At 44.4% G+C, this 19292-nt stretch overlaps 2 protein-coding genes across 6 annotated transcripts; one reads left to right on the forward strand and one right to left on the reverse strand.

The window, feature by feature from the left end:
• Positions 1-1014: 1014 nt before the first annotated feature.
• lrrc45 (leucine rich repeat containing 45) lies at positions 1015-12345 on the reverse strand. 5 transcript variants are annotated; one of them, XM_061756915.1, is made up of 18 exons: positions 12148-12345; positions 11450-11596; positions 10751-10812; positions 10587-10657; positions 10340-10518; positions 9887-10024; positions 9627-9739; positions 7710-7768; positions 7492-7569; positions 7155-7290; positions 6970-7047; positions 6769-6880; positions 6609-6679; positions 5564-5656; positions 5377-5469; positions 4918-5091; positions 1807-1954; positions 1015-1693 (listed from the first exon to the last, which is right to left on the reverse strand). In XM_061756915.1, the coding sequence occupies exons 2-18, from the start codon at positions 11469-11471 to the stop codon at positions 1494-1496; spliced, it is 1827 nt and encodes a 608-aa protein (XP_061612899.1). In that variant the 5' UTR covers positions 11472-11596; positions 12148-12345; the 3' UTR covers positions 1015-1493. The 5 variants fall into 5 exon arrangements, with proteins under 5 accessions (XP_061612899.1, XP_061612898.1, XP_061612896.1 ...); XM_061756914.1 differs by having other exon boundaries at positions 9887-10015; positions 11338-11596; XM_061756912.1 differs by having other exon boundaries at positions 11338-11596.
• Positions 12346-12361: 16 nt separating this feature from the next.
• Positions 12362-16638, forward strand: trub1 (TruB pseudouridine (psi) synthase family member 1). The gene is made up of 8 exons (XM_061756917.1): positions 12362-12839; positions 12924-13022; positions 13142-13197; positions 13421-13502; positions 13618-13690; positions 15010-15149; positions 15630-15686; positions 15757-16638. The coding sequence occupies exons 1-8, from the start codon at positions 12698-12700 to the stop codon at positions 15936-15938; spliced, it is 831 nt and encodes a 276-aa protein (XP_061612901.1). The 5' UTR covers positions 12362-12697; the 3' UTR covers positions 15939-16638.
• Positions 16639-19292: the final 2654 nt, after the last annotated feature.

The raw sequence follows: 19292 nt of genomic DNA on the forward strand, positions 1-19292 counted from the left end.
ATGTATTCAAGTCTACAGCTATTTTCTATCTAGCTATCTATACATCTCTCTTTATTATATTATATTTTGACATTTGTTCAAAGTCATAAGTTTACATACAGTCAGATTACTATGCCTTTAAACAGGTTTGAAAAACACACATGATGTCATTTCTTTGGAAACTTCGAATAGGTTTATTGACAACGAACGTCGCGTGAATTAGAGGCACGCCTGAAACACATTGCTTCTTTGTGTAACATGATGGGAAAGTCAAAAAGGAAATCACACGAGATGTCAGGAAGAGTACGATGGTCTTGCACAATCCCGGTCCATCCTCAGGTGCAATATCCACATGCCTTATGGGTCCCATATTTGAGCTATTTAGACCCCCATAGAGCGGCTATCTAACGTGGACCTAATATCCATCCATCCATTCTCGACATCGCCGAGCCTGGTTAGGGTCGCCGGAGCCTATCCCGGCGGACTACACCCCGAACTGGTCGCCGGCCAAAATTCACGGGCAGACCTGAAAAGGCGTGCGTAGGTGGACCGAAACTATTGTGAGAAGCTCGTGGGAGGGTATGCAAAACGTTTCACCCGAGTCATACAGTTTAAAGGCTTTGCTACCAAATACTAACGCACTTTGTGTAGCCTTCGGATTTTGAAGAAAGCAATGAACAATTGTCGAATTGTTAGTCCGCTTCGTGTGATTTCATGACAGACGGTGAGAAAGAGGCAAAAAAAAAAAAAAAGCACATGTTTTCATATAGCGTATGTAAGCAGCTCTTGAAACGGCATGGGGGCAAGCAAATCCAGACAGCTACAAAATGGAGAAATTTTGCTAGTGACCCATCTCGGCAGAAACGTATCTTTGGTTCCAGAAACAAGTGACCTCACGCATCCCCAGACAGACCCCACAGTGAACGCAGTGAATGGAGACAGTAGCACAGGGCGCGCTAGCCATTAAATAACACAAACGTTACATTTGATGGACTCGGGAGTCGATGAAATATGGCTGGAAATCAACATATTACATCACGTGCATCCGGCCTTTATTTGCAGCTGCGTGTGTGAACTGCCTTCTGATTTGACAGACACAATTAAAAGGCTAAATTAGTCTCAACGAAAGTGGTATAAGAGTTTAAAAACAGCAAAAATATAGAAAACAGTTTATATATATATATATATATATAAAAAAAAAAAAAAACAACTAGAAATTGTGTTCCTCATATTTGACAGTGTGCCATGAACATGTTCATCTTTCTCAAATAATTCTATTATCCTTCCAGACTCGTGAAAAGGGAGTCACACCCTGACAACAGATGCATTCATAGGACGTAGCACGCCAACGTCTCGTGATTTTCAGAAAAGACAAACAAGCACAATGTGTACAAATAGTACAAAAGTAGTCGATCTGAAGGAAGACAAAAAAAAGCACAGTTGGAATTAGCGCCGCTTTGCGGCGTCAAGAACACTTCAATACTCTCTGTCGGTAAGGGCTAAGAATTGGGGTTTCATTTCTTCGGGCTGCCGTAGTGCGCCAGAGGGGAGCCTTGAACATAGGTGAGGATGGCATTCTGTAGATAGGTCGCTCTTTGGGCTTCATCGTCCCTCATCCTCTTGATCTCTGCCTCTTTCAGTCGGAGCTTCTCCAGCAGAGACGACATCTCGCCGTCTTTGTCGAGCAGCGCCTCTCGGTGATTGCTGCTCAGTACTGCGTGACGCGACGGCAACCCACAAAGAACACGGTTGGCGATTGTCACTGAACATTAACATATGCATAAATAGTAGAAAGAAAGAAAAAGAAAAGAGCCCAGTAGGAGGAACCTTTAATCTCTCTCTCGAGGGCACTGATCTTCTCTTTCAGTCCTCCTTGCGCAATCCTCTCAGCCTCCAAGTGGCCAATCTGCTCCTGGAGCTCCAACCTCACCCGACTCACCTCGGCCACCTTCTCCTGGTCCTTCCCGGACAATTCCTGCAAGACACGACATGTTTCATTATTATTGTTTTGAAGCATTTCGAAGACAGTATTTGATTTTTTTTGTTTGTTTGGCATCGTGTTGTGGTCTTAGTTTTTGTTTGGTTTCCCCGTGTCGCCTGTCCGTGCCACGAAGGACTCCAGATAAAACTATGAAGCAGTTTTGAGCCCCTGAAAATGAATGGAGGTACTGCGTAAAATGTTATCGCCGCAGCTCCGCCCACCTGCTTGAGTTGTTATTTGGGCCCGACCGATAGGACTTTTTTGAGCCCGGTGCCGATATTTGGCATGGTAAAATGACGTAAACATTATTATTATTATTTTCCCATTTTGTTCCTTTATTAGCATCTGTTTTTCACATATTGTACTCCCGCTCTCGTACAGTGCACACGCTTTTTTGCTCGCTCTGCTTGCTTCACTTCTGTTGACATTTTTTCTCGCCGATAACCTTGTTTTTCTTCGAAAACAATTAGAAAGAGCGACTCCGAGATATTTTTGAACCTGTGGGACTGTACTTTTTTTTTGGAGCTACAGTCAGTTGTTGCTATATTCCAATATTTTCTGAAACCCTCTCACCATTACGTGAGCGTGGCTTGCTAATTAGCACAAGCCTGCTATTAGCAACAAGACCAGCAATCAAGATGCCTCCCTTTTCCCACCGTCTTGAAGTGTACGTGGATGTCAAATAGTGGAGCACAGAGTCCAAACCCAAACATGGTGAAGCAGCATTTAGCTATTGCTGATAGCTGATTGCCCCCCACTGTTAAAACATAAATTACCAAATTTCTCGTGTATAATGCGCATTCCCCCCCCCCCCAAAAAAAAACTGTCAAACGTCAATAGTGCGCATTACACATAGGTATAGGGGAAAATGAAAAAGCTTTTTCACACTTTATAAATGTATGCCGCCATCTAGATGTTATGAAAAAGCTGTCCACTTTCATTCCTATGTCACCGCCACCTAGAGGTTACAAAAAAGGTGTAGCCTACACTTTCATTCCAATATGACAGGGGTACGTATGACTGCATATACGGTATGTACAGTTGTGCTCATAAGTTTACATACCCTGGCAGAATTTGTGAAATATTGTTGTTTTTAAAATATGACTGAACAACCACCATCATTAATTTCTTCATGGTTATGTTTTGTTTAATGATAATGCTTCTCTGAAATGCTTGACAGTTTCATTTGAATCCATTTAAAATGTGAATTAAATGTTTTCTTGAAAGAATTGTATATCTTACATATTCTGCCTGAGCACAACTGTGTGTTTTCTCATTTACTAAATAAAAGTAAGGCTGTGAATTTCAAAATAAGAGCAAGTCAATAATAAGTATTAATAAGTATACATGTTCAAATAAAGTGCTTAACTTCAGAAAAATTCTTTGAAACAATACTTCATGTTTTGATCATGTGGGCAGAAGCAAAATCATGCATTGTAAAAATGCATTATACATAGGTGGAAGGGTTTTCCAGAATTTTGAGGTCAACTTTGGGGGGTGCCCATTATACCTGGGTGCGCATTATACACGAGAACTTACGGTAATTGTGGTTTATCATACCAGAGTTCAATTTCTCTTGCCACCGCTGTTCTCAATCAAGAAATCACTTAAATAGGACCTGCCTGACAAAGTAGACCAAAAGATCCTTCAAAGCTAAATATCATGCTGAGATCTAAAGAAATTCAGGAATACATGAGAAAGAAAGTAATTGCGATCTATCAGTGTGGAAAAGGCTATAAAGCCATTTTTAAAGCTTTGGGACTCCAGCGAACCACAGTGAGAGCCATTATCCACAAATAGCGAACAGTGGTAAACCTTCCCAGGAGTGGCTGGCTGACCAAAACTACCTCAAGAGCACAGATGACTCACCCAAGAGGTCACAAAAGACCCCGCATCAACATCCAAAGAATTGCAGGCCTCACTTCCCTCAATTAAGGTCAGTGTTCATGACTCCACCATAAGAAAGAGACTGAGCAAAAATGGCCTGCATGGCAAAGCTCCAAGACAAAAACCACTGCTGAGCAAAAATAACGTTAAAGCTCGTCACAATTTTGCCAGAAGACATCTGGATGATCACCAAGACTTTGGAGAATACTCTGTGGTCTGACGAGACAAAAGATGAACTTTTTGGAACGTGTATCCTATTACATCTCGGGTAAAAGTAAAACTGCATCTTTGAAAAAGAACATCATACCTACAGTAAAATATGGTGGCGGTAGTGTGATGGTCTGGGGCTGTTTTGCTTCTACGGGGCCTGGACAACTTGCTGTGATTGATGGAACCTTGAATTCTGCTCTTTCACAGAAAATCCTGAAGGAGATTTGTGATAAATGGAACCATTAATTCTGCTCTCTACCAAACTATTACAACAATTCTGCAAAGTGGGACAAAATTCCTCCACAGCGCTGTAAGAGACTCATTGCAAGTTATCGCAAACGCTTGATTGCAGTTGTTGCTGCTAAGGGCGGCCCAACAGGTTATTGGGTTTAAGCGGGTGACGTTGGGTCCCTGCAGCCTCCTCTGGGTGCCCCATTTTTTGGGGCACCTCGGTGGGGCCAGTGGACCACCCTGGGCCACTCACTCATTGCGACAAATAACTTATAACTATGCAAATTTCTTGGGTATCCCCTCACTTACACTCTGGTCCTACAGATGTTTATAATTTACATAACCATTCCCACCAAACTTCAGTTGTACAGCCGGGTCCACGCCGCCGGTCCTGCATGCTTCCCCTCCTGTCCCTGTCCTGTCCTGTCCTGTCCGTCCCTCACAGGATGCCGCACTACAGACCCATACTTTTTTTTTGCAAATATGGTTTGCATACAGTCAGTATTTAACTATTGCCGTATACTTATACTGTGTAATCCCTAATAATTAGCATCTCCCATATACAGTAACGATCCCTAGTGATGATGTAATGTTGTGTGTATGACAGACTGCTGTTGCGATGTCCATACCTGCCGGAGCTCCTCTATTCTACGACGCAGGCCGTCTGTCTCGATGGTCAATTGAGAGTTCTTGGCCTGCTGCTCAGAGATCATCTGTTTCTGTTGGGAAAAGTGCAGCTGGACCTCCTGCAAGGAGGAACGCACCGAGCGAAGCTTCTCCTCCAATGATAGCACATGTTCGTGCTGCTCGGAGACAACGAGAGTGGTGGGAAAACAGCAGAGAAAAAGGGCAGTACCTTAAAATAACTACAATCTATGTCACTAGTATGCATCTCCTATACATCAATTATTTATATAAACAGCACTGTACATCTCAATATCGACTGTATACATTTTTCAATATTCAGGTCAACATCAGTTTCCACTGTCTTAAGGATGATTCACGATTTTTCACGAAAACAAAAACCATCTCTGAACGGTCTGGTTGACGAATAACTGTGATTCCAAGGTAGTGTCGAGTTTTGTAACCTCTTCCTGGCGTGCTTGGGCACACGCTTTACTCAGTTGCTCCTCTGCCTGGGATCTCTCTGCCACAAGTGCTGCTTTAGCCTTGCTCAAGTCCTAAAAGAGAGGCGGAACACTGTTACACGGCTTCGGAAATAAAGCGCTTGGGCCATTCTTACCCCTGAATAGAAAGTGAATGTAAAGGTCAAACCTCCTCGAGTTGAATTCGTTGTCCTTCCAGTTTGAAGATACGTTCCTGTAGGGCTTTCTCGCTGTCCTCTAAATGCCGATGAACATGTTCAACCTGGACAAAGGTTCCCCCCCCCCCCCCCTTTAGTTTCTCAGTGAGTAATACATGAAACGTAATCTAATTTCAGGCACTCGTAATGCTCTACTTAGTGCACAACCCGTGGGCAAAAAAGCTGTACAATAACTATGCTACATGGTTTTGTTAAAGCGGCTAGGCAACAGACGCGTATCAGTCAGATCCCGCCATATACTAATAGAAATACTTCTTCTTTTCCTTTGGGCTCGTCGCCACGGCGCGTCATCCTTTTCCACGTGAGCCTATCTCCTGCATCCTCCTCTCCAACACCAACTGCCATCATGTCTTCTTCCCTCACGACATCCATCAACCTTCTCTTGGGTCTTCCTCTCGCTCTCTTGCCTGGCAGCTCCATCCTCATCATCCTTCTACCGATATACTCACCATTTCTCCTCTGGACGCGTCCGAACCATCCGAGTCTGCTCTCTCGAACTTTGTCTCCAAAACATCGAACCTCGGCCGTCCCTCTGTTGAGCTCATTTCTGATTTGATCCAACCCGGTCACTCCGAGAGCGAACCTCAACATCTTCATTTGCTCCGCTTCAGTGCCACTGTCTCTAATCCGTCCATCATGGCCGGCCTCACCCACTGTTTTCTAAACTTTAACTGTTCCTCCAGCTGCTCCCTGCTTTGACTGCAGAACATCACGGTCCACGGGGATTCCAGTCTCACCTCATCTGTCAGCCTATCCATCACCACTGCAAACAGGAAGGGGCTCAGGGCTGATCCCTGATACAGTCCCACGTCCACCTTAAATTCTTCTGTCACACCGACCTTCTCTGTACCTTTCCATCAACATCCTCAAGTCAAAGGTCTTGTTTGGCCTTTGCATCTCAATGTATTCCTTTTCGCCTCTCCTCGGTCCTCTCAGTGTCCCACTTCTTCTTAGCTACTAATAGAAATACAATTCCCTTTAAAATCAAGGCTATACCTCTCTTTGTCGAAGATGATCCATGTCTTCCAGGCCTTGCTTGAACCTTCGCTTCTCAATTTCCAAGCGGTCTACGAGAGGACAAAATAGCAAGCGTATTTGCTGGGTCCCGTGTTGGAAACGACATGAACGTGGCGCTATCAATTGTTGGGTTTGTTGCCTTCTGCCTGTGCTAGTTTAAGCTTCAGTTCAGCTGTGCTGTTGGTCAGTTCCTGCTTCAGCTCAAAAAGCTGATGCTGCTGGGACTTGCACTTGCGCTCCACCTCCTCCACCTAACAGAAACACACAAAAAGGAGTTGGAGCAATTTAAGGGGAATCATCTCAACGCACGCGTGTGTCTGTGGAGACAGAATGGCTGTGCCTTATTCTTCAGTTGGACGTTGGCGTCTGTTAGGTTTTGGATCTCTCGGAGAAGCTTTCCTTCTCTGGAAACGCTGTCCTACAGGAGCACAGAAAATACAAAAAGTATTCCCATCAGCGCATCAATGATTTGCTTGTTTTTTCAACCGTAGCAAGACATGCTTCTTGTCCGCTATTTCTTCCGACCTCGTGTTCTTTTTTCTTTTCCCTGCTGCGCGCCTCCGTGTGTTGCTCCTTGTCGACCTTGAGTCTTGCTATCAGCTCAGCCAGGCTGTGGTTTTTCTGTTCGGAGAGCGCAAGGGCGGCCTCCGTCATCTGCCACCTGCAAACCCATTTCGAATCGCACAGTATTTGTTGCAGGTGACACCTCTTCTTGTACCGCAACACGACAAAGCGCCGCACGTACGACAAGAGTCGAGGGGTGTAGGAATATGGACGAGCACATATTCTCCATAGCGACCTTTCCTGGACGCAAACACCTTTTGCTTTGAACAGTCAACTTGGAATCAAAAGAAACGATTACTTGGCAGTGAGCGATTTGACGGCCGACTTCCTCTCATTTAAAGCTTCCTGGAGTTGGCTGATATGTATGGAAGTGCACCTAACCCAAAACACAGGAATAAATTGTCACGGACACAAGAATTCATTTGATTTGAATTGAATTGACGGTATTCAAATAAGTTCACAGGAAATAATTTGGATATATTTGAAATACTATGTGCTGTACACGGATGTTCTCACCGACTCGACTGTCCCATCTCCTCCCTCTGCCTGTCGATGGTCACCATCAAGTTTTGGAACTGGGAAAGTGGGGAAGCGACAGAATGCAAGAATGAAACTTTTATATTTAAACGTAAAAACAAACAACAACAAAAAACACCATGGAAGCGATAGCAAACACACAAATAATAAGGAAGGTATCGCTAAAACAGTCAGTGATTTTTTTTTATTGCCGCAATTACTATTTAAGAGGCCAAAGCAGCTTGTTTTTTTGGTTAAGATGTACAGTGGGTATGAAAAGTCAACACACCCCTGTTCAAATGGCAGGTTTTGGATATATAAAAATGAGACCAAAATAAATCATTACAAATGCGTTTCCACCATTAAATGTGACTTATACGCTGTGCAACTCAGTTGAAAAAAGAAGTCAAAATAAATAACTGAGCTAATGTGATTGCACAAGTGTGCACACCTCTTATTAGCTGGGATGTGGAAATTGTTGCCAAGATGAGTTTGAATGTGACGGGTTAATTCTGAATGCAGCTACATCCCAGTTATGAGGGTGTGCACACATGTGCAACCACATTATCTCAGTTGTTTTACTTCCCTTCTCCAAACTATAAAACAAATAAAAATAAATTGAGTTGTACAGGTTAGGTCACATGAATGTTTTTGGGGAAAAAAATAAAACGCTTTGCAATGCTTTGGTTATCATTTTATATAACAAACACTTGGCTTTTAAAGATGGGTGTTTAGACTTTTTATATTCACTGTATTTTGTTTGCGGTACATTTAAGGGATCGAATGCTAAAATGCTAATAGATATACAGTGGGTACGGAAAGTATTCAGACCCTCTTAAATCTTTCACTCGTTGTTATATTGCAGCCATTTGCGGATATCATTTCAGTTTGTTTTTTTTCCTCATTAATGTACACACAGCACCCCATATTCACAGAAAAAAAAAAAAAACAACGGAATTGTTGAAATTCTTGCTGATTTATTAAAAAAGAAAAACTGAAATATCACACAGCCATCCTTGAGATGGTTCCAGACCTTCATTGGAGTCCAGCTGTGTTTGATTATACCGATTGGACTTGATGAGGAGTGTCCATAGAAGACCTTACAGCTCACAGTGCGTGCCAGAGCAAATGAGAATCATGAGGTCCAAGGAACTGCCTGAAGAGCTCAGAGACAGAATTGTGGCAAGGCACAGATCTGGCCAAGGTTACAAAAACATTTCTGCTGCACTTAAGGTTCCTAAGAGCACAGTGGCCTCCATAATCCTGAAATGGAAGCCGTTCGGGACGACCGGAACCCTCCCTAGAGCAAACTGAGCAATCGGGGGAGAAGAGCCTCGGTGAGAGAGGTCAAGAAGAACCCAAAGATCACTGTGGCTGAGCTCCAGAGATGCAGTCGGGAGATGGGAGAAAGTTCTAGAAAGTCAACCATCACTGCAGCCCTCCACCGGTCGGGGCTTTATGGCAGAGTGGCCCGACGGAAGGAAGCCTCTCCTCAGTGCGAGACGCGTGAAAGCCCGCATGGAGTTTGCTAAAAAAACAAAAAAGACCTGAAGGAGTCCAAGATGGTGAGAAATAAGATTCTCTGGCTGTGTGATATTTCAGTCTTTCTTTTTTAATAAATCTACAACAATTTCAACAATTCCGTTTTTTTCTGTCAATATGGTTTGCTGTGTGTACATTAAGGTGGGGACAAAAATGAACTTAAAATGATTTTAGCAAATGGCTGCAATATTAAAAAAAGAGTGCAACATTTAAGGGGGTCTGAAAACTTTCCTTCCCCACTGTACGTATTTCGGCTGGCCACGGTAATGTTGGTTCCTTGTCTCAATAAGTACCGTCATTATGACCCGAAGCCAAAGCGAAACATCCAGTCATCTATTGATAACTAATATTCATTTAGCGCCTCAGCTTCCGTACCTGACGCCCCTTCTCCTGCTTCAAGTTCAGAATCTCTTTGGTGAGGACCTGGGTTCTGCTGTGGCTTTCCCTCAAGGTGGATTGTCGATCTGTGTTGCGTCCTACAATATGCTCTGAAAGGATTCGACAATATAGCCAGCGTGAGTTCAAAGTGTCATTAAGGTGACCGGTTGACAGCGTTTTGGTGTGCATTAAAAAAACGGCAAAAATTGTGGGGGGGGGGGGAATACAAATATAAAATCAAGACCATGCAGAAATACCGAGCGCTTTGAGTGTGTCGCTGGGTATGTTGTTCCCTGCCAGCTCCAATTGCTCAACATTGTGGTTGCTTTGCAAAGCCTCGAGGAGACACCTGCCGCCCAGGAGCCCGATGTTGTTCCACCTCAGATCTGTCAACACTCAGAGCCCCAAAAAAATACATTTAGTGCGCAAATGGGCTGTGCAGATTAGTTTGAATTATGGAAACATTTTCAACGTTTGTATACAAATAGTTGGGTCACTGCAGTGCCTGCCCACAGGCCAGCCATTAAGTGTGAAACGAAACAACCAAGTCAATGAAAGTGAGCTGTTGTGCACTCACCCACCCCCCACACAAAATTAGCCTGTTTCGAGGGGGCGTTCCTATTTCGGGCACATTGGCGCAGCCTGCGCCACAATTCGGTATCATGTGATCATGTATTGATTTTTTTTTTTTAGATTTGTGTGTGATTCACCGAGTACTTTCAGGCTGCTGTTGCGTTTAAGAGTCTGAGCGAGCGCCGACATCCCACGGTGGTTGATCTGATTGTTACGCAGGTCGAGATGCGTAAGCCCGCTGTTGGAGCCCAAACCCTCGCAAAAGATAGGGAAGGCTTCATCCCACACTCCCAGTGCATTCCAGTCGAGCACTAACCTGCATACAAAATGTCCGTGACACAACCGCATTCATATTGAAAAAAGAAAACTAGACGTAGTTCTCACCGGGTCAGCGTATTGTTACGTGCCAACAACTTTCCCAACACCTCGGCCCCTGCTGATTTCAAGTTATTTCCCTGTTAATAACATTTTGCACAGAAACAAAAACCCTACGATGAAATATTTTCAGCATCTTAAGAATGAATGCAGTTGAAATTGTCGAGAGTCACCTTTAGATTCAAGACTTTAAGGGTTGTATTGTAAAAAAGACCAGTCAGGAAAACTTTGGCACCTGTGAGTCGGCACACAAGGAGGGAAACATAAACACGGTTATATGCTCTACTTGTCCGTGAGTCCCATGCGGCGGAGCACAAACTGACATTTCAATTGAGCAATTAGGCTTTGACGTCAAAAGTCGGATACGAGACAAGAAACCACTTTTGACAAACTTTTGCGCTTTGGTTGAATCAAGCCTGGAACTCCTTGACATCAGCAAACTTTGGCATTTGTCTGTGAGGCTGCTGTTTGTTTTGGAGGGTTACTGCCTTCCGTCTCTCTCTTTAGCAGGTAACATGCATGCTCTATAAGGTTTAAGTCTGGAGAGTGACTTTCTTTCCCCCGATGAACCACTTCACTGTTTTTTTCGGGCTCGTGAGGCTTAGCCTTTCCATCGCTTGGCACTGAGAACTTGGAAACACTCAGCGTGCCGGCGTCGGTGAAAAGACGGGGTATGGAAAAGCGATGTGAAAGGCAGGATTTTCGAGAGCTCGCGCCGGCATACTACGGCGCATGAACTCACCGCGGTGTTTTCGCTCACCTTCGTCACCGAGCATGCAGTCACTGAGCGACGCCTCCGAGAAGCGAGTGTCTTTTTGAAAAGCGCGGGCGAGCAGTGTGCAGGTATCTGCGGACAGACTCAGCCCACTCACATCCAGGCGGGAAGCCCTGCATTCCTGCAGTTTCGCCATCACGCTCTCTTGGGGCTCCACGCCTCTCTCCTCGCACAGGCGTAAGTACGTCTGCCGGAAATCCTCCATTGTGCTGCCCCTCTCTTCACGTCGTCATCGCCATCCAAGCTGACAAAAGATGAAACATCGCACTTAAAGAGGATTTTAGATGACAAATCACCTATCGATATTGTGGTTGGCAATTTGGAAAATCTTGTTCTATAATAATGGCCGCTGTCTTCTTGTCTGCTCAAAACACTGTCATTCGCAAAGTTCAATGATGAAGGTCGCTGCGAGTGAACTACTCATTAAACGCATCACACACAATCGTAGTAGCGATAAAGACATGCGATAGTTTTGACACTTTCACAAATTCATACATAGCTCCGTAATAGCACAATGTTACTTTTCTGTGTGAATGCAAAACGGCTGCCCGGCCGCGTCTGGCACTTCAGCTCGCGAGAGCCTTCTGGTGTATTGCAACAAAATAACGAGGCGGTCTCAAGTTGCATGGACGGTAAATACACAAAGAAGGACCGTCACTTTGCATTGAAAAGGCCTACGAAGCAATCGGAGAAAAAATCCGATATCGTCACACATGTAATGAGCGTCTTAGATGGCGATATCGCGAGAATATCGAGGTCGCTGGAAATGGCGTCAGCTAAAAGAAAAGTACACACCAACGATCTCGGCCTGCTTATGTTATAGACGTGCCAACGTTGTTGTTCTATTCATTCGGAAACTGTTCGTTGAAGTTCCGAACTTCCTCTTCGCGCAACAAAAGGAGAAGGCGTTGTTTGAGAACGTTTACCACCGGTTCGAACTGTGTTTTGTCAAATCAACGCAGAGCCTTCGCGAGTTGATGATCACTGCGGCTGACAGGCAAAAACCAAAACCGAGCGAGTAACCAGGAAGTGTTTCTTGAGCGCGAGGCATCACGGTCAATGTAGTCTGGTAATGGGTCATCATCCTACTAACGCGCTTGCTTTCGGTCTTGTACACAACAGCTTGAACGCTGTTATTTAAAATACAAATCTGGCCTGGATATTTCGTGATATATTGACTGACTTTCCGCATTGTTTACTTGGAAACGAAGTGAAACGTGTTCTATTTAACGACCGGCAGATGGCGGTCGTTCAATGACGGATTAGCTAACAGGTTGGTTGAAACCAACGAAGAAGATCGTCGCCCCGTTCCCCCTCCGCTGTTTAATGAAGGGAGAAGACGAGCATGGCTGCGAGCAACGCGGCTGCACCGCTAACGAGCTCGCTCTCGAAACTGCAGTCTTTGAATGGACTGTTTGCAATTTATAAAAAGCGAGGGCCGACCTCTGCGGATGTCTTGAACAAGCTCAAAGAAACTCTACTCGAGGGTAACGCAGGGGGAAAAAAAAAAAAAAATAAGGAATGGCTCTCGTCTATTAAGGCGAACGCTTGACGGTCAGTTTGTCTTCTAGAAGCCGGCTTGAGGAATGCGAACCCGAGGAAGCGGAAGAAGCAGAGTCTCAAGATGGGCCACGGAGGGACGCTCGACAGTGCTGCCAGTGGAGTATTAGGCATGTCTTATTATTATTATTATTTTATTATTTTTTTTATTTTTTTACCCGTCCTTGAAAAACCATATGTATGTGTATCTGCAGTCTGTAAAAGTCGTCATTCTGTGTTTCTCATTTAGTTGTTGGTGTTGGAAACGGCACCAAAATGCTCAGCACCATGTTGGCTGGTTCCAAGGTGAGCAGTTGTACTAAATACGGATCCGGGTCTAAGACACCCGCAGGAACAGGATAGCTGAATTTCCACCCTGTACGATGAGCGTGGTCATTCTCCAGCGTTTTCGCCCAATGTTAAGTTACTGTTTGTGTTGAATAGTATTTGTGTGTGTGTGTGTGTGGAAACGTGTCTCCGAGAAGATTGAACCAAGCAATAAATCATGTTCTTTCTTTCTTTCTTTCAGAAATACATTGCTGTCGCAGAGTTGGGGAAAGCAACTGACACTCTTGATGCTACTGGCAGTGTTACTCAAGAGAAAGACTTCAGTAAGTCCAAGCCCCCCCCCCCCCCCCCCCCCCCCAAAATCAATTCATCTGTTGCAATTAGAAATTAGTTTTGCCACTTATGGTCTCTTCCCCCCCCCCTCCTCACCTCACGCAGAACATGTTACCAAGTTGGATTTAGAGGAGAAGCTGAAGAGTTTTGTCGGCGATATCATGCAAGTCCCACCACTGTAAGGCTTCACTGTGTCCGAATTTCACCAGATGTTGGGAGCAACCCGAGTAATCCATACATGCACAGTAGAACAAATAAGATGAGGAATTAAGTCCTGCGTCATAAGGTGAAATGACACAGGGAAAAAGTATTGAACACGCCAACTGGTATTTATTTCATACTTTGTGCAAAAGCTTTTGTTTGCAATGACAGCTTCAAGGCGCCTCCTGTATGGAGAAACTAGTCGCATGCGTTGCTCTGGTGTGCTTACGGGAACGTTCAAAAGCTTATATAAGCGCTTGTAACCAATGCCATCGGTATGTTTTGCAACAATTACCAGTACTCTGCGATGGTCTTGTGACGGCTCTCTGCGCTTACCCATCATGAGATGTGTCTTGACTCACACCTCGGCAATGAGACCTTTTTTGTAGGCCATCAATTAGGACTGACCCATTTGCACTGACAAGGGGCTGGATTGCTGTGTGATTATTGATAGATTTTAGGTGTTGTCTTGGCTTTCCATGCCTTTTTGCACCTCCCCTTCTTCATGCGTTCAATACTTTTTCCCTGTGTCATTTCACATTTTTCCACACAACTTAATTTCTGAGCTTATTTGTTCTACTTTCTTTGCACGTATGGATAAGTTGGGTTGTTCCCGACATGTGACGAAAGTATCCGGTCAATAGCACCTTTTGGAAGTTTATTTAGTGAGAGAAATGTTGACGCGTTTTGTTCTGTCATAGCTTCACAAAAAATACACTCAAAACACGCTCCAAGCTAATTCTTCAGATCACGGGTGTGCAAATTACAAGCTATAAATCTACTAGCACAGTTTTGTATACAATTGGAAAGACCAAAAGGGGTTTGCAATTGGGCATAGATGCCACAAGATGGTGCCAAAGCACTTAAAATGGTGATGATAAAGCTTTTTACGCCATGCTCCGAGCATGTACACAACCCATGTGACATCAATGATTGCATTCACTCGTTAAAATATTTGACGCACGCAAACAAAGACCCTCACATGAGGCTGAGCAATAGTATGACGATGGCACACCAGCCTGAATAACATGCTCGCACAAACTCCGCCCCCCCCCCCAAAAAAAACACTCAATAAATGAAACCTGACAACAACACCGACATTCCATCAGATGGCTCTGAAGCAATACTTGAATTACTTTGGTCTGAGCACAAAAACACTCAATAAGGAGATTTTCAGCAAATAACTGAGGATTTTCTACCACTGGTTCTGTTTTCAGCTTTTATTGAGAATGAAAAAAAATGCAGGACATACAGTGTGTATCATTGATTGTTTTGTTATCGCTGTTATTATTTCAGTTACTCAGCGCTGAAAAAAGATGGCCAGCGAATGTCTGTCCTTCTGAAGAAAGGTCACAAAGTCGAGGCGAAACCAGCGAGGTCCGTCACGGTGTACAACTTGACCCTGCAAGAGTTCAAGCTGCCATTCTTCACATTGGGTTTGTCCCTGTTGCATTATTTTAATTGTAGGGCTGCACAATGTATCGTTTGGGCATCGTCGCCGCAATGTACGTGCGCGCAATAGTCACGGCTCAAGGTCCTGCACAATTAGGGATGGGCGTTGAGAATCGAGAACCGATTGGAACCGGGACGAACAAATGAAAAAACATTTCGGTTCCCAGTTTCGATGCCTAGTCCGGCGGCCCCGAAAACGAAGTGGCGAAAAGCGACAAAGAGGAACGTGCACGAACACGTGTTTGTGCCCAATGGCGGCGAACAAAATTCTTCATTTTGTTCAAATGAATGACCAGTCGCCGAAGACTCGTGACCAGGCTAAAAAAATAAACTAGCTTTTGGATTCGTACGTGACGAAGACGCGGAGTTAAACGTCTTGTGCAGAGCCGATCGATGACGTCGTTACTTTGAAGATAGCATCGGACATAAATGAATACCTTTTTTGAAATAGTTTTCCGTTGCAGATATTGAATGCGGTGGTGGATTTTACGTGAGGAGCTTGGTGGATGAGCTGGGAAAAGGTTGGATCGATGCACGGATAAACTCAAATCCCAAATGCCAACTCGAATGATGCGTGTTTGTCTGCCGCAGCGCTCCTGTCGTGCGCTCACGTCAAGGAGCTGACCCGCACCAAACAGGGTCAGTTCACCTTGGAGCAGCATGCCTTACACGAGGAGCAATGGACACTGGGACACATCGTCAAATCACTGCGAGCGTGCCCGGAGTCCGAAGAGAGTCTGGACAGTGTGGCAGCACCAGAAGGCGGAACTTGAACAATAATCTTTTAGAGAGAAACTCATTCAGGTATGAGTCAGACGTTGTTTTACGTTGTCATTTTCTTTTTGTTGGGGAGTATCACTTTTTTTTTTTTTTCATTGAAAAATACATTTTGAGTTTGCGTTTGTTTACAGCCTCAAACAAATGCATAAATCATGGTTATTACTGCATTCCATGGGTTCCTGATTTGTGCAAAAAATCTTATTCTACCAACGCAAGCAACAAGGAGAACACATTTGATTTACTGTATGTAAAGATCGTTTGGGTTTTTTTGGGTCTTTATGATATCGCTTTGATTCTTGATCATCTTTAAGTAGCAGAAATACTGCTTTGAAGGTTAGCAAGTTTGGCTAAAGTGGCTAAATACTGTATATTCTAGTTAGTCGACATGCATAACGATAATGATTTTTTTTCTTCTTACGGCTACACTCGGGTAAATGGCAAATGTTTACAAAGGGTACTCTTTGTCTTTCAACAGTTTATTATATATATATATTTTTTTTTTACGTGATATGTATACAAGCGCAAGTGGACTCCTCCGTGGGTCTGCTCACAAGCATGCGTTTCATAATAAGACGTTGGATTATGAAAACTTTCTCCCCGATGTTGTGTTGTCTTTAAAGGACGTTAAGGGTGCATTTCCAAATGAAAAGTGAAAATGATACGTGTTCAAATAAAGTGCTTCAAAAAAAAAAATGACGAAAGAAAGTCTCCACTTTTCTCTTTAGCATCTTGACACAACAGTGAAGTCTCAAACCATTTGACATAATTTAACAAGTGAACTGTTTTCGGAGTTATGTTTGTTTAGATCGTGGACGTATTGAGCGATGCTGCAAATCCCCGTCTACAATAATGCAAAACAAAATTCCTCAATCCACAATTTTATTCCGGAGTGCACCAATTTGGGTTCTTGCTACGGAACGGAACGGAACGGAATAACCGCAATTTGAAGCTTCAAGGGAAGAACGCCGAGCTGATGTCATCAGTACGGGCTTTCCAGAAAAAAACAGGTCGTCTTCAGAAGCGGCCTATAGGAAGGAAGGTTGTTTAACATTGACAATCCATTTCTGGTCATTTCTCTCCGAAGGTGCTCAATTGGGTTTAAGTCAGGGCTCTGGCTGGGCCATTCAAGAACAATCATGGAGATGTTCTGAAGCCACTCCTTTGTTATTTTAGCTGTGTGCTTTGGGTCATTGTCTTTTTTGAAGGCAAACCTTTGGCCCAGTCTGAGTTCCTGGGCACTCACTCTTCTTCTTGACCTCTCTCTCACCAAGGCTCTTCTCCCCCGATGGCTCATAGCAAATGGCTGCAATATCACAAAGAGTGAAAAAATTGAAGGGGGTCTGAATACTTTCCGCACCCACTGTATGTGTATGTATATCCATCCATCCATTCTCCATTCTGCTTCTCCTCCGGCGGGTCGCGGGCGTGCTGGAGCCCATCCCAGCAATCTTCGGGCAGGAGGCGGGGTACACCCTCAACCGGTCGCCAGCCAATCGCAGGGCACATACGAACAAACAACCATTGGCACTCACATTCACACCTACGAGCAATTTAGAGTCTTCAATCAACCAACCACGCATGTTTTTGGGATATTGCCTGGAGAAAACTCACGCGGGCAAGGGGAGAACATGCAAACGCAAAGAGCTGAGGGGCTCCTCGCACAGTATAATGCTCACATAATGAACAACTTTGGATGCACTGATTGTGTATTCCAACAATGCTGATCCATGCGTAATTGCATCACTGTTTCAATTTGCAATTGGCTCTGGGAGTCCGAGTCGTCAATGTCAGCACTACTGATGGAATCACAGCTTTGTTTGTCCCATTGTGTTTTCATCTATCAGGCAAAATGAAGTGAGAAGGACTGAAGTCCTTGTCAGTAGTAATGTCGAGCAAAGTATGGCGCAGCTCAACCCTTGATGGGACAAAAAAGATGGGACAGGGTCATGTTTACCACTGTGTTACACATCACCATTTCTTTGAACAACATTCAATAAACGTTTGGGAACTGAGGACACGAATTGTTGAAGCTTTATCGGTGGAATTCTTTCCCATTCTTGCTCGATGTACAGCTTCAGCCGTTCAACAGTCCGGGGTCTCCGTTGTCGTATTTTACGCCTCATAACGTGCCGCACGTTTTCAATGGGAGACGGGTCTGGACTGCAGGCAGGCCGGTCTCGTACCCGCACTCTTTTACTACGAAGCCACGCTGTTGTAACACGTGCAGAATGTGGTTTGGCGTTGACTCGCTGAAATAAGCGGGGGCGTCCATGAAAAAGACGTCGCTTGGATGGCAGCATATGTTTCTGCAAAACCTGCATGTACCTTTCGGTACATTAATGGTGCCTTGTTACCCATGCCATTGACACTAACACAGCCCCATACCATTACAGATGCTGGCTTTTGAACTTTGCGTCCATAACAGTCCGGATGGTTCTTTTCCTCTTTGGCCCGGGAGACACGACGACCACAATTTCCAAAAACAATTTGAAATGTGGACTCGTCGGACCACAGAACACTTTTCCACTTTGCATCGGTCCATCTTAGATGAGCTCGGGCCCAGAGAAGCCGGTGGCGTTTATGGGTGCTGTTGATAAATGGCTTTTGCTTTGCATAGTAGAGTTTTAAGTGTCACTTCCGGATGTAGCGCCGAACTGTATTTACTGACATTGGTTTTCTGAAGTGTTCCTGAGCCCATGTGATGATATCCTTTACACATTGATGTCGGTTTTTGATGCAGCGCCGCCCGAGGGATGCCGCTTACATGCAGTGAATTCTCCAGATTCTCTGAACCTTTTGATGATATTATGGACCGCAATGAAATCCTTGCAATCGTATGTTGAGGAACATACTTTCTCCCGCACTTGTTCACAAAGAGGTGAACCTCGCCCCATCTTTGCTTGTGAACGACTGAGCCACTCAGGGAAGCAATCATGGAACCCACCTTGTTCCCAATGAACCTGTTCACCTGTGGGATCTTCCAAACACGTGTTTGATGAGCATTCCTCAACTTTCTCACCTGTCCCAGCTTTTTTGGAACGTGTTGCAGCCATCCAATTCTAAGTTCATGATTATTTGCTAGAAACAATCATGTTTATCAGCCATTGAACCCAAATTCAGTGCTGTGGACTTCTCTGGACCTGGAAGCCTTCGTGACTGGAGCTACCGTTAGCTAACACGATATACTGCGTCACCCACCTCAATACAATAGCGTTAGCTAACAACAAAGTAGGCTAATCTGATCGCACAATTCACCCTTTTGATCACACATTCTCATCTGCCAATGACAGATGAGTTCCTAAATGGAGATAATATTTCCATGTACGCTGCTGTGTAAAAATGACCCG

The sequence above is a fragment of the Phyllopteryx taeniolatus genome, chromosome 19, assembly GCF_024500385.1.
Source record: "Phyllopteryx taeniolatus isolate TA_2022b chromosome 19, UOR_Ptae_1.2, whole genome shotgun sequence".
Taxonomy (NCBI): Eukaryota; Metazoa; Chordata; class Actinopteri; order Syngnathiformes; family Syngnathidae; genus Phyllopteryx; species Phyllopteryx taeniolatus.

Coding starts and splice junctions, on each gene's coding strand:
- lrrc45 (XM_061756912.1), bottom strand. CDS start 11,557: ATGGAGGATTTCCGGCAGACGTACTTACGCCTGTGCGAGGAGAGAGGC. Junction 10,813..11,337: donor CTGCATGCTCGGTGACGAAG/GTGAGCGAAAAC, acceptor GCCGACTCACAG/GTGCCAAAGTTTTCCTGACT. Junction 9,740..9,886: donor CGACACACTCAAAGCGCTCG/GTATTTCTGCAT, acceptor GAATCCTTTCAG/AGCATATTGTAGGACGCAAC.
- trub1 (XM_061756917.1), top strand. CDS start 12,698: ATGGCTGCGAGCAACGCGGCTGCACCGCTAACGAGCTCGCTCTCGAAA. Junction 12,840..12,923: donor CAAAGAAACTCTACTCGAGG/GTAACGCAGGGG, acceptor TTTGTCTTCTAG/AAGCCGGCTTGAGGAATGCG. Junction 13,023..13,141: donor TGCTGCCAGTGGAGTATTAG/GCATGTCTTATT, acceptor TTTCTCATTTAG/TTGTTGGTGTTGGAAACGGC.